This window comes from Xiphophorus couchianus, chromosome 22 (assembly GCF_001444195.1).
Source record: "Xiphophorus couchianus chromosome 22, X_couchianus-1.0, whole genome shotgun sequence".
In the NCBI taxonomy this organism is placed as follows: Eukaryota; Metazoa; Chordata; class Actinopteri; order Cyprinodontiformes; family Poeciliidae; genus Xiphophorus; species Xiphophorus couchianus.
The window spans coordinates 6,349,403-6,361,675 of NC_040249.1; the positions used below are offsets into that span (position 1 = coordinate 6,349,403).

General features: G+C 39.6%; 1 protein-coding gene across 7 annotated transcripts in view; it reads right to left on the reverse strand.

The window, feature by feature from the left end:
- The window catches only part of phactr2 (phosphatase and actin regulator 2), a 50,146-nt gene that overhangs the window by 6,128 nt on the left and 31,745 nt on the right, over window positions 1-12,273 (reverse strand). For 3 of the 7 annotated variants that reach the window (XM_028007172.1, XM_028007176.1, XM_028007175.1), the window contains exons 3-11: window positions 11,323-11,397; window positions 10,718-10,861; window positions 9,228-9,467; window positions 5,046-5,583; window positions 3,662-3,840; window positions 3,105-3,261; window positions 2,716-2,771; window positions 433-494; window positions 68-205 (exon numbers count right to left, since the gene is read on the reverse strand). In XM_028007172.1, coding sequence (XP_027862973.1) covers window positions 68-205; window positions 433-494; window positions 2,716-2,771; window positions 3,105-3,261; window positions 3,662-3,840; window positions 5,046-5,583; window positions 9,228-9,467; window positions 10,718-10,861; window positions 11,323-11,397 — 1,589 coding nt within the window. Of the gene's footprint in view, window positions 1-67; window positions 206-432; window positions 495-2,711; window positions 2,772-3,104; window positions 3,262-3,661; window positions 3,841-5,045; window positions 5,584-9,227; window positions 9,468-10,717; window positions 10,862-11,322; window positions 11,398-12,273 lie in introns of those variants that run through there. The other 4 variants (XM_028007173.1, XR_003594161.1, XM_028007174.1 and 1 more) reach the window with 4 other exon arrangements.

Sequence of the window (12,273 nt, forward strand, 5' to 3'; positions counted from 1 at the left end):
TATTAGGACTTTTAGAAAAATTGGGATACAACTGAAGTAACAAAGGACAGTAAACGGACAGCAGTACCTTGTCGGCGGGAGTAAGCCGTGTCCAGGGTTTGTCTGCCCGACGGTCGTAATCCTTGGCGTCCGTCACCTCCACATACTCATTAAACCGCAGAATCCTCCGAGCAATTAGCTCTGCCACTGTAGGCCTCACACTCAGCTACACACACAAACAAAAACGGAGATGTTAGTATTAAAAAGGAATTTTGGTAGAAAAAAAAAAGTCTTTCACAGAAGAGAAAAAAACTCTAAAGGTTTCTCAGCCCCTCTTCCACCTACTGAACCCAAGATGAGCTCATCTGTCCACAAAAGCCAATTCTTTGCCTCCTTTCATGCCTCATAGTAAAGCCCATAAGTGTGTGTGTGTGTACGCCGTGTTAACAGTACCTTTCTGGTGAGTCTCCTTTTAATCTCTTGCTTGGCTTCTTTCTCCTCAGCTTCATTTATTTCTGCATGCAGAGCGTAAGCAGAGTCATTTCACTCCCATCATGTCTGCAACAAGCTTCTGCTTTTATTTGACATGGGATTTCCTAAGTCAAAATACGCACGCTTAACTGTTCAAATTTTATAAGTCGCTAAGATATGAGACAATATGATCATGTTGTTCTGTTTTTCAGACGGTGAAATCGAAGCTGGATTGGTTTGCCATATGAATTCTCATCATCCATCCAAAGGCTGAAACTACTGAAGTTGGGGAAAAATAACTACCGGCCAGACATTTTATTGCTCCAGCTGCTTTTGTTAACTTTTAGAAAACATATGTTAACATATTTCTTAAAACTTTCACTCTGTTGTGACAATATAACAAGAGACAAATAATCTGTTAAAAATTTTTAAATGAACCAGAGAGACACACTGCCTGTGTCGCTCTGGTTCTACTGCCATCTGTAGACATACACAACTTGCTCAGAAACACCCAAATAAAGCTGTCAATCATGATCAGCTCAATGTGCATAATGTGCAATTATGCACATTGAGCATAATTGCTCAATGTGCCAATTATGGAGAAACAACTTACAGTTACAGGAATACTGTTTATTCGTCGTCATCGGTGGCAATGCTAACTAGCCTGAGAATTCACAACAACCTCTGGTGTGGTGAGCTAGATGTAGCAGGGTGTGAGCGTTGCATACTCAAGCCTGATTGACAGTGCTAAGACCCTCCTCCTGGCTCTGATTGATTGGTTGTTTCTGACCAAGTGGTGTATGTCTTGCAGTTAGAACTGAGAGTACTGGGAGATGGTAGAGGAGACTGAGTCACTTTGTCATGACAGCCTCATACATACTATCATGACAAAGTAACAGTTTTAACAGATATGTAAAAAAACATATAATTCATAAAAGTTACCTAGTGCAGCTTTAAGTAGATTGGCTTCAGTTTAGAAATTTCTCCGATTCGAGAAACATAAAGCAAACTGCCATCCATGGCAAATGTATCAATGTCTCTTCAGACAGACTTGCATGCACAGTCTGTCTGTGCATGCCTGATTGACAGTGCTAGCTTAGTCTTCTCCAAGTTGGAGAATTTAATTTCTGCTCAGTGTCCTGAGTCCCTTAAGTGTCTGTCCATCAGTAAAAAGGAGATGTAACACAGGGTGTCCAAACTATGTGGGCCAAAATTGTTGAGCCAAAAGAACTTGTGGGCCAAGAACAAAAATCAAGCAAATATAGTCGTCCATTTATTTTGTTTCAGTTGGAAGGAAAAGAATGTTATTCACTGTAGATCCAAAACTTGTGTTTGGTGTCTTAAACAAAGACATCTTGTTTTCAAATACTTTTGGGTTCGATTGAAGAAATTTATCCTCAGTTATAAGGACAGGATTTGAGAGAAGCAAAGTCGGCTTTTCAGTAAAAACCTCTGGATGGACGTGGTTCAAATTATTATAAAAGGTTGGTCATAAAAAGATGAATACTTTGTGTTGTACTTAACATCTCTTATTGTAAGACAGTTATGTTGTTAATAATGTTACCCTGATTTCAAATAAAACGTCTCCGCCTACATCAGTCACTTGTGATGGACGGGGCAAATTCCGTCCAAGGGCCACAAATGGGCCCTGGGCCGCAATTTGGACACCTCTGATGCAATGTTTGTCTGTCTGTTTGATTTAGGAGACACATGAGGTTATGTGAGGAGCTGAAGGAGGCTGGACAAAATGAACTCTGAACAACTGGAACACCTCAGCTCCATGATCCCACACATTCATTCATCACTAAGAAAATGATGACCACAAACCATGTTTCCTTTTGGAGCAGCATTAGCATTTTCAAGATGTGTTTTTTGTTTCGTCTTCAAAGATTCAATTTGTTTATTTTCACACAACAAGATTACATAATGAAATTACAGGACTTGATCGGTCAGCCAACTCCCATTTTGAGCTCATCAGCTGTGAAAGCTGAGTTCCTCTGCGCTTGGGATGAATTTATTTGCTCTGCACCAGCTGAACACGCTAAAGTAGCGCCGAAAATCTTCTTACGGGTTCACATTTATGTGCCGAGCTGAAACGTTTAAGGAGTGGACAAAACCGTTTTCTATAAGGAAGCCTTTCTGTGCATTTGGTGTTATGCTTGCCTGAAACGTGTTTGTTTGCAACGCCAAGTCTATCAGTAATATCCCTAAACCCTGCCCTAATCTTCACATGATGAAGATTAGGAAAAGATTTCATAGACTTACGTTTGAGGATGTTTCTCTGCTCCAGCTCCTCTGTGGTGGGTCTTTGGCTCAGGCGTCTAAAACAAGAAGATTATGCCCACATGCCATTTTACAAAAGGGCTAACAGAATATAACTGAAACATTCCCCTGACCTCAGAAAGGAAAATTAATATCATTCTAACACATTTAAAATCTATTTAACACCTTTTGTTGCTGATTATAATAGATCCAGTGCCGACTGCCATCATCCTCAGTGCTTCGCCGTGTATCACTGGTACTATTACACCACCCACACCAAAGCCATTAAATCATTACCAATCTGTTATTGTCCCACAGCTGAGCCAAATCTATGACGGGTAGCACCTACCCACACTTTCACAGCATCCTTTAGTGAGTCTCAGTGTGTGTACCTGACTAATTTGGAGCCTATCTGCTGGCGGAGCTCGTGCCTCTCCGTCTCTGAGCTTCTTGGCAGAATGTTTTTCTCCTCCAACTCCTCCTTGCTGGGTCGGTTGCCCAGCTTAATGTTCAACGTGTCTCGTCGGCGAATCTTGCTGGCCAAGGAGTCTGACAAGAGGGAATGGAGATCGATAAATTGAGTTCTTAAGGCAATGGAAAAACTTGAAGTAAAACTTAATATTGACTGACGATTAACATATAAAATATTAAAGTAATCCATTGCTGATAAACTAGACAAGTATACGTGAGGTTTTTTTTTTTATTTGTGCAAATTTAGGTAGTTAAGCAAGAGGTTTAACTGACTAGAAATGAACTTGATGGCTAATGAGGAAAGTTTCAATGTCAGTTCTAGTACAATAAAAATAAAACATGCCAGTACACTGGTGAGTCAGATTATGATTCACTTAGATGAGCTTAAAAAAAAGAACAATCCAAATAAAACTCCCCACACACCTTGCTAATTTTCATGTCAGACACTTATTACTGCATCACTAAATTGACATCGTACTGTTTGTGTATTCATCTTCGTCGTCCTCTTCATCATCATCGCCCCGGTAAAGGATGGGTCCATCCGAATCAGAATCACTGGTCTGGCTGTCTCTTGGCCTATTGGGGATAACTGTCACCACAGCCTGGTCCGTCTTCACGCTCAGACCCGGCTGCTTTTCCGAATCGCCTGCTGCTGACCTGCACAGACCAATAACAGGTCAATAACAGGTCAATAACAGGCCAATAACAGGCCAATAACAGGCCAATAACACAGCCATAGCACAACCTGGGTTCCTAGCTTAAACATGGGCAAATGATTAAGTTATTCCTTAACAAATTGACTGATTAACAGTTCAGTGCAAACGAATTTATACACTTTTAACTTTTTATTTTGTTACATTACAATAAGACACGCTTTTTATTAGCACTTATAGCGACGGACCAACACTGAGTTCCGCATCATTGTGATGTGCAAGGAAAACCATTATTGGTAGCCAGAGTTTTATTTGTAAATTATTGAGGTGTGGTTTGCATATGTATTCAGTTTTATTTGCATCTAAAGCTGAAAATAAAACCGTTACATTTACAGCAGCTTAGCAAATCTAAAAAATAAAATGCTTAAAGTTTTTCTTTGGTAAAAAACTCAAGCCGAGAGTAGATGAAGAGCGTCTGAGTAACAGATTCTCAATTGGATTTAGGACTTTAACTAGGCCATTCTAACACATGGATATGCTCTCATCTAGAGCGCTGACTGTATGTTTGGGGTTGTTAGCCTGCTGCAAAGTCAATCTCTGTTTCAGTCTTTGAGGCAGATTTTCCAGGAATGATTTGCATTTACCTTTACTCACTTTCTTTAACTTCATTAACTTCTCTTATACAGTTACTCCGGACATCCTGGTTGCTTCTCTAATAAATTCTCCGGTTAGTGTCCGTTTAGTTCAGGGAAAAGGAGTGTCTGGTATTTTTACCAATGTACCTTCCCTGTTCTGTTATCAGATAATGATTTGAACAGAACTCTATTAAATGCTTATAGCTCTCCAATGTGCTCCATCAAACTTCTGCGATTTTCACAGACTAATACCGAGATTAAATAACATACAAGGAGATTATTTACTCATTAAGTGACTTTTGAAGGTGAATTGTTGCTGTACATTTTAAAAGCAGGATTTCTTCAAAACTTGTGTCATTTGTGTCTATGATTATGCAAAAAAACATTATGTACAATAGAAAATAAGAGTCTGACTGGACCTCTTACAATCAGTTGCAGAAAATATATCCATAGGGACTATGGCAGAACCTTAGCATGGTATGAATTATTAACGTCAATACTATCGGACTATATGATCAAAAAACAGAAACTGACAACACAGAGGCAGATAAGTATAAGAGTCACAAGGTTTTACCTGGAGTCGTTCTCTTTACCACAATCGGTTTCTCCTTGCTTTTTCGCATCTTTTCTGTCCTCTAATTCTGTCCTTTCACGTTTCTCTCTCTGTGAGCGGTCGTTTTTGTCTCCTGTGAAGGAGGTGTCCTCTGTAGTCTGGTTGATATGAGAGGACTGGTCTGTGATCTCAGGAGCCACAAACTTGTGAGTCTCTTCCCTTGAAGCAGTGTCATTTAGAGCCGATTTAGACTCTAGATCAGCTTTCGAACAAATAGCCTGATTTCCCTCTGCCTTGCTTCCTGAGGGTTTGGATGAAAGAGGCTTGTTGTCTGAGGAAGGCGAAGATGATTTTAGGTCCTCAGGCTGACTAGCAGCCTCTGTGGAGGTTTTCTGAGGTTCGGGTGAAGAAGCTGAAGCGTCTGGTTTCTTGGTGGTCTTGGCAGGCATCCCTTCAGACTGGGCCGCAGCATCCTTGGGCACCCGAGAACGAGGTGTGGCGGTGGTGGAGGTGGTGGTTTTACTCGCGCCTCCCGTCTTCTTTGGGTTTGAGGATTTGGCTGAGGAGGAACGGAAAAACCTCCAGTCAATATAAGAAAACCAAACATTAGTAAGCTAAGGTTGCCTAAACAAGCATGCTGTAAAAACAATCATTAAAATTTCTAAGACTTGGATTAAAGCCCCAACAATATAAGTTATACGTCATGATCAAATGAAAGTCAAATGAAAATTATATTCAAGATTGTTTCAGCAACTAAAAATGCAAATAATGTAAAGCCATACAGTAGTATTTACATATTTAAAAACAAAAGAAATTAAATAATTGTAGAGGAGATATTACAAAGTGGCAGAGCTGGGGACGTATGCAGCATTTTGTGTTTGTTTGATGGACGCTGACAAGTAGTGTTTCAGGAGTGAAGTGCGAAAAAACACTGAACAAACAAAAGGAGCTGGAACGAAGGCCGTGTGTAGCAGGAAAGGTGTTTTTGAAGCGCTACTGAAGAGCTCCTCTGCAACTATTTTGCTTTCTAGACTTGCTTTATTTGTACTTAAAAACAATAATAGTAGGGTTTTAGGAACGTTGCACACAAATTGTAACCACGGTTTGTCTTCCAGGAAAAGCAACGTGAGCAACAACTGCGACGTATGCACAAATGTAAAATTCGAAAATGAATCTCATTAAGACCAAATCAGATGAGTGATTAAGAAATTTTGTGTTGCTCTAGAGAACTACATGGTGTCAGTGAAGAACTCTACCATTTTACCTCTATTGGATAAGAAATGTGTCAGTGGTCTAACCCTCTTTACGTTTGGAAAACACCAATAGCCACAATGTTTATTCTGAAAAACTACAACTTGTCAACATCATTTTTGTCTTTGACTGCCACGGTTTACAGAAACCAAATTTTTTTTTTCTGCAGCAGCGTTATCATATGTCCTCCAAAGTGACAAACAGGAAGCTAGCGAGTGTGGCTGATTTCCATTGAGATAAGATGACACGCTCCATCATCCAGGAGGAACAGAGGGGAGATGCTGATTCATCACATCAAGAGGAGTCAGCTGAGGTCACTTGTACATCTTTAAAAGGGTGTTATGATGTTGATGCATACCTTTTTAGTTAACAAACCATGATAAATAATGTTTATTTTGTTTCTGGAAATATTTCTACACGACTACATTTGTTTTTCTTGTAAGTGAGGAAAAGTATCCTTCGTTCGTAAAAAGCTGAGGAGAGGCAGCTTTGCTTTGTTTCGGTCGCTTACTCTAGCAACCAAATAAAATAATTTAAAACTATAACACAGGAAAACTGTCTTGTTTTTTATGACATTTATAACATGGGTAAGCCTTCATATGGGTAATCCACAAACTCAAGATACATCACAATAAGCTGCACATGCTAACTGAAAGCATTTCCTCTGCAATCTAATCTCAGATAGCTGGAAGACGATGGGCTGATTAACTCATATGTGCAGCTAAAAATTATCTAATGTGTACTGATATAACTGTCAAAGGCAGTTTTAGCCACTAAGTGTCAGTATTATTCTTGGTCACATGGTGAAGCTATGATAGATGTAAGCAGAAGAAGAAGTGTTCGGAGTAGAGGTGTGGCAAATAAAATATGGCAAATAAACACAATAGTATGTTTTCATTTAGTTGTTTCTTAGGATTCAAAGGAAAAACATGTTTAAATTACAGGCTGTTGAGGTGAAAAGAAGGCAGTGATGCATGTTCAAATCTCCATACAGCACCTTGTCACAATCTATCTATAATCTATATAGTGGTAGAAGCAATGTTTCTCTTGTTAAGGATGCTGGTTTATCTCTGGTACAAGATGGAGACAGATGTCCATACAAACCACAAATGCGTGTTAGTTTTTGCACTGAATCCCCCACAGAAACATTTGTCTCTGATTCAGACTTCCCTTTCTCTTCTCCTGCCTGCTCAAAGTTTAGCTTCCATTCTATATATCAGCAGTTACTTGCTTCGCATCTTTTGTCTGAACATATTTATCTCATCTGACTCCTCCAGCAGATTAGATAACTGGTGAAGGTGGTAAAACCGCAGCAAACTGGTCATTTTTTGGTGTTTAGATTGCGTCAAACCAGCCACCTCAGCAGACACCGTAGCACATTTGAAGACAGAAAAATGCTTTTGCATGGATCATAACTTTGTACTGTGACTCCACAATGGCAAACAGTGTAGCCAACGGTCCAAAACTAAATATGCACACATGAGAGGAGCTGATCAGATTATAAAGGATGCTGTGTGCTCACTTCAAAAGAAGTTTAACCTGAAACAGTGAGTGCTTTTTAATGCTGCGCTGCCAGCTATAATGTTTCAAGGTTAAAAATGAAAAAAAGAAAATGAAAAACGAAACACCTAAGGTGATATGGAATAAAGCCGCTTTTCAAAGCTTGTGTAGCGTCTTTGTGTTCATGTAGAAGAAGCCAGAGAGAAAATGAAAGGTTTGAACTTCAGACACAAATAAAAACAACCTCTGTACAGCTGCTTTGGTAACATGTCTAGAGAGAAAACTAGAGAAACGTTGTTTACGCTTCTGTGGACTCGACGACACGGAAGAAGAGGTGTGATAAACGTGCCCTCACAATTTCATCCAACCAGTACAATCCACACACACTCCTGCACTTACTGTAATATAGAAGTGTTTCCACAGCTATACACAAACCATCACTTCTGCTTTCTCAGAAAACAGAGATAATAAATGAAGCACTTCAACTGCAGGAAGACTGGTAATCCCCTCTATTAGAGAGAACTTTTCTAGCCACTTGACCTGACTTACACATTATTGTGCTTTCAGGGCATCAATACACCTTGAACACATCACACTTCGCCATGTTACAACCATTAACCTCAGTGGTTGTAACATGGCGACCACTGTTACAACCTGAGGATTTGACAGACCAGTTGAACATGATTGTGAAATTTCCAGAAAAGAATGTGCCATGTCAGATGTTTCACATCGTTTTACCTAACCATGCCTTAACCCCTAAACTGCCACCCCTAAAACGCTTACGTGTAAGTGAATGGGTTTATGAAGACACCGGAGTGCTCAAGAGGACTAAGGGGGTTTTAACTTGTACATAACTGTGGCATTGATGTTTCTGGCATCTTCCATGATCTTCAAGATGATATTTTCTATCACTAATGTTCCCCAAAAAACCTCTGAGGCCACAAGAAAGCAACTTCATTTATTCTCAGATTGAATTAATTGTGAATTGACTCTTTATTAATTAGCTGCATTTCTGAAGGCAAATTGTGGCATTGGATTTGATTTTAGGGTGCGAAAACATATACCGATTTTTTGTATATATACAAAAACAGAGCAATACCTAAGTAAATATATCCATCCATCTGTCTATTTATCAAAAAAAATAAAACCCAGTTTTCTTTTCCGTCAACTTAACAATGAGCAGCTTCTTTGTGTTGGTCTATTGCATAAAATCCCAATGAAACACACAGATGTTTGTGGTTGTAGCGTTACGAAATAGCAAGATACCAAGTGTACGATGAGGTGTACATGCACACATGGTTAACAGGTGGAGTTTATTTTAAGGAGGGCCGTGTTACTTAGTTAGTTCTTTAGGGATACGGCACATTTTCCATGCAGGGAGGCAGACAGGCAGGCAGGGAGGCAGCAGCTCTCAAGGGGATGCAGGCTTCAGTCTCATCCAGCTGAACTTACCAACCCCTCGACTTGTGGTGTTAGTGTGCCGTGGGTTAGCTTTAGCCTGCGTGGATGCGCCTGCCTTGCCTGTGGTTTTAGCTGCCTTTTTAGCTCCTGGAGCACCTTCTTTGTGTCGTGTTGCGGTGGCGCCACCGGCTCTGGTGGCAGTGGCCGCAGCGGCACTTTGCTGTTTTTTAGCTGCAGCGTCTCGAGGTCGCACCTGGTTTGTCCGGGCAGGTGGTTTAGCCACGCAGCTCTCTGAGCGGTTCAGAACAGGCAGGAAGGAAGAAGTGAAGAATTTGTAGAATTAAAAAGACACTGAGCATTTGCATTGCTGCAAAGAGATGTACAAGCTGGCAAGCAGGCAACAATAGACTGTGAAAATAGTAGAGGTGGTGTTGGGGAGGGAAGAGCTGAAGCCTTTAAATAGGCTTTGATAGATGATGTATGTGCATTACTTTCCCAGCTTCACAGCTCTCATGGTATCTGTTGCTTTATTTGCTAAATCTGCTCCCTTTGGCTTTCTGACTATTGGCAAATTGCTACAAGTTCAATGCTAACGCAATTGAGTGGAAAACATCACAACACTTAAGCAGCATCAGTCTGAGGAGCAAAGGCCTGAGAGAGTGGGACGCATTAGGAGGAGGAGATGCTGCACTGCTTGGACTGTGGCTCCCTGTTGGAGGCTGATGTAATGGCATTATCAGTTTGAACACATTAGGCTCCCTCATTGATCCCTCAGAGAGGTCAACGTCAGCTAGAGAACGGACACATTTCCAGTTTCAAAACCTATAAAAGACTCAAAAAATATTCTGGACAACAAAAATGAACCGTTTAAAAACAAAAATAGTCTTAGCAGTTTGTTGGGTTATTGTTGCTCCTGGGAGCTACAGCAACAATAACCCAACAATTTTCTACAGATCTGATTCTGGCATTTTGTGGTAAGTGCCTATTAGTGGACATGTACCGAGAAATTTGCTGGTGACTGGAATCGGCTGATTTTACCCTTGACCGGCCATGTCCAGTTACGTTTTCCGATCAGTAAATGCATCAGATTTAAAAGTTAAAAGACTGTGATGACAAAAATCTTGTTCATTGTGAAAGTTGTTAGTGAGGGATGCCGTTTTCAGCATCACAGAGGTGTTTCAAAATGAACACAAACAACTATGAACAAAAAAAATGACTTCTCTTTATAAAGACATCAGTTTCAACTAAAATCTATATAGTTAGATCAGAACTATGGAAAAATCTCTCAACTGGTGCACCTTTTCTTAATAAACAGGAACAATTTACAGGACAACCAACAACCAGAGTTATCTTAACCAAGAATGAGAAAAGTATTTATAATAGTTGTGAAATGTTTTCTGAAATGAGGAGAAAGGGGAGTACTGTTATGTCTAAACCTTTAACAAGTAGAGAAGTAGAGATGGAAATTCGCCTGACTCCTACAGGTCACAGCAGGGCAACAATTTACACAGGAATGGATAAAAAGAAGAAAACCAAACCACCTGATGTTTTTTCCTCTGTGCTGATTGGTCCAGCGGCTTGTTCCTCCACCAGAGCGTCAGGAGACTCGATGTCCACTTTGACTTCCTCTGGAGTTAAACTGGACGATGCATGGCCATTCAGATTTTCACTACTGATTGGTTCATCTGAGAAAAAAAACAACATGCTGCCGTCACAGATTTGCGTTTACTTCAACAATAAGCAACTTTGGTGACATTGAAGAAAGTTAAAGTTTTCTGACTCCCCTCGTGGAAAAAAATCTGTAATTTCAGCCAAGGTTAGAATATTTTACAAATTTACAACTTATAATGTGCAAGTTTGTAATAATCATGCAGTATGGAAATAATATTCACACAGTTTGGTGGCACATCCTAGACCGGATGCCAGAAACAAAGACACACAAAATAAACAAGTGTACACACACACTTTCACACCAAAGGGCAAATTAAAGTGGAAAAAAAATCAACCTAACATGCATGATTTTGATTTTGATGAAGCCGGAGAACCCATGTATCCCCTGGGAGGACGAGCAAACACCAAACAGAAACGTCTGCTTGGGATTTTAATCTGGGACTCTTGGTGCCAATATAGACAAAATGAGACGAACCTTGCTCAGGGATAAGAACCCCCTTCCTGATGAGCTCCTCTCTTGTTTGTCTAGTGGAGATTTTTCTCTCTAGAACTGTAATAAGAAAAAGATCAAGATGGATGTGGAACTCTGTAAAGAAATGTGATATGCTCTCCTTCAGACTTCCTTTTGGTAAAGTCAATCATTTTACACAGGACTCTAAAATGTCTATACTCAAATCATCACTCCTATCTCAAGTAATTGTCCTGTCTTATTGAACCATTAAAAAAAAAGTAGCAAAAATAGAGTAGTGAGGAAAACCTTGGTTAATCGCAGTCAGTGTTGAAAGTGCAATCGTCAACAAGATTGCCGCATCATATTTTCCTAACATCATACATCCCAAAGCGTTCCTCAGGGCATACCAAACAGTATTTGCAACATTGAACAAATGTGGCTAGAGGGATTGCTGAATGTTAAATTTCTCAGCAGAATCACAAAAGTAAATTCCAGATTTTCCACTTTGTGTTGAGTAGGGCTGGGAAATCAAATATATATATTTTTTTATCAATTAATCAAATTTTAAGTCTAAGAAGGCCTAAGTATTGGAAAATCAAATTTTTTTTCCATCAATGTTCAGAGTGATGCCAGCCTACACAGGGCCTATCATCTTTTACAGTTTTACAGTGTTTGTTTATTTGGATTTTTTAAAAATATTTTTTGTCATTTGTAATTTCTTTAAGAAAAAAAAAAAGATTAAAATCAAATTTGGTATGATAGAATCTGAGATCTTATTTTTATGCCATACTGTCTACTCCTGGTGTTAACTAAAAAATGTCAGCTGTTAGTTTAATTCACACAGAACTGCCTGTTTTAATCACTCAGCAACTGTTGCTCTGCTGTCTAAACAAACAAGTGTGACTTACCACTGATAAAATTAACAATACAGCCTTTTTTATTTTATAAGGTCAGAAACATAAGGATTCTTTCTAG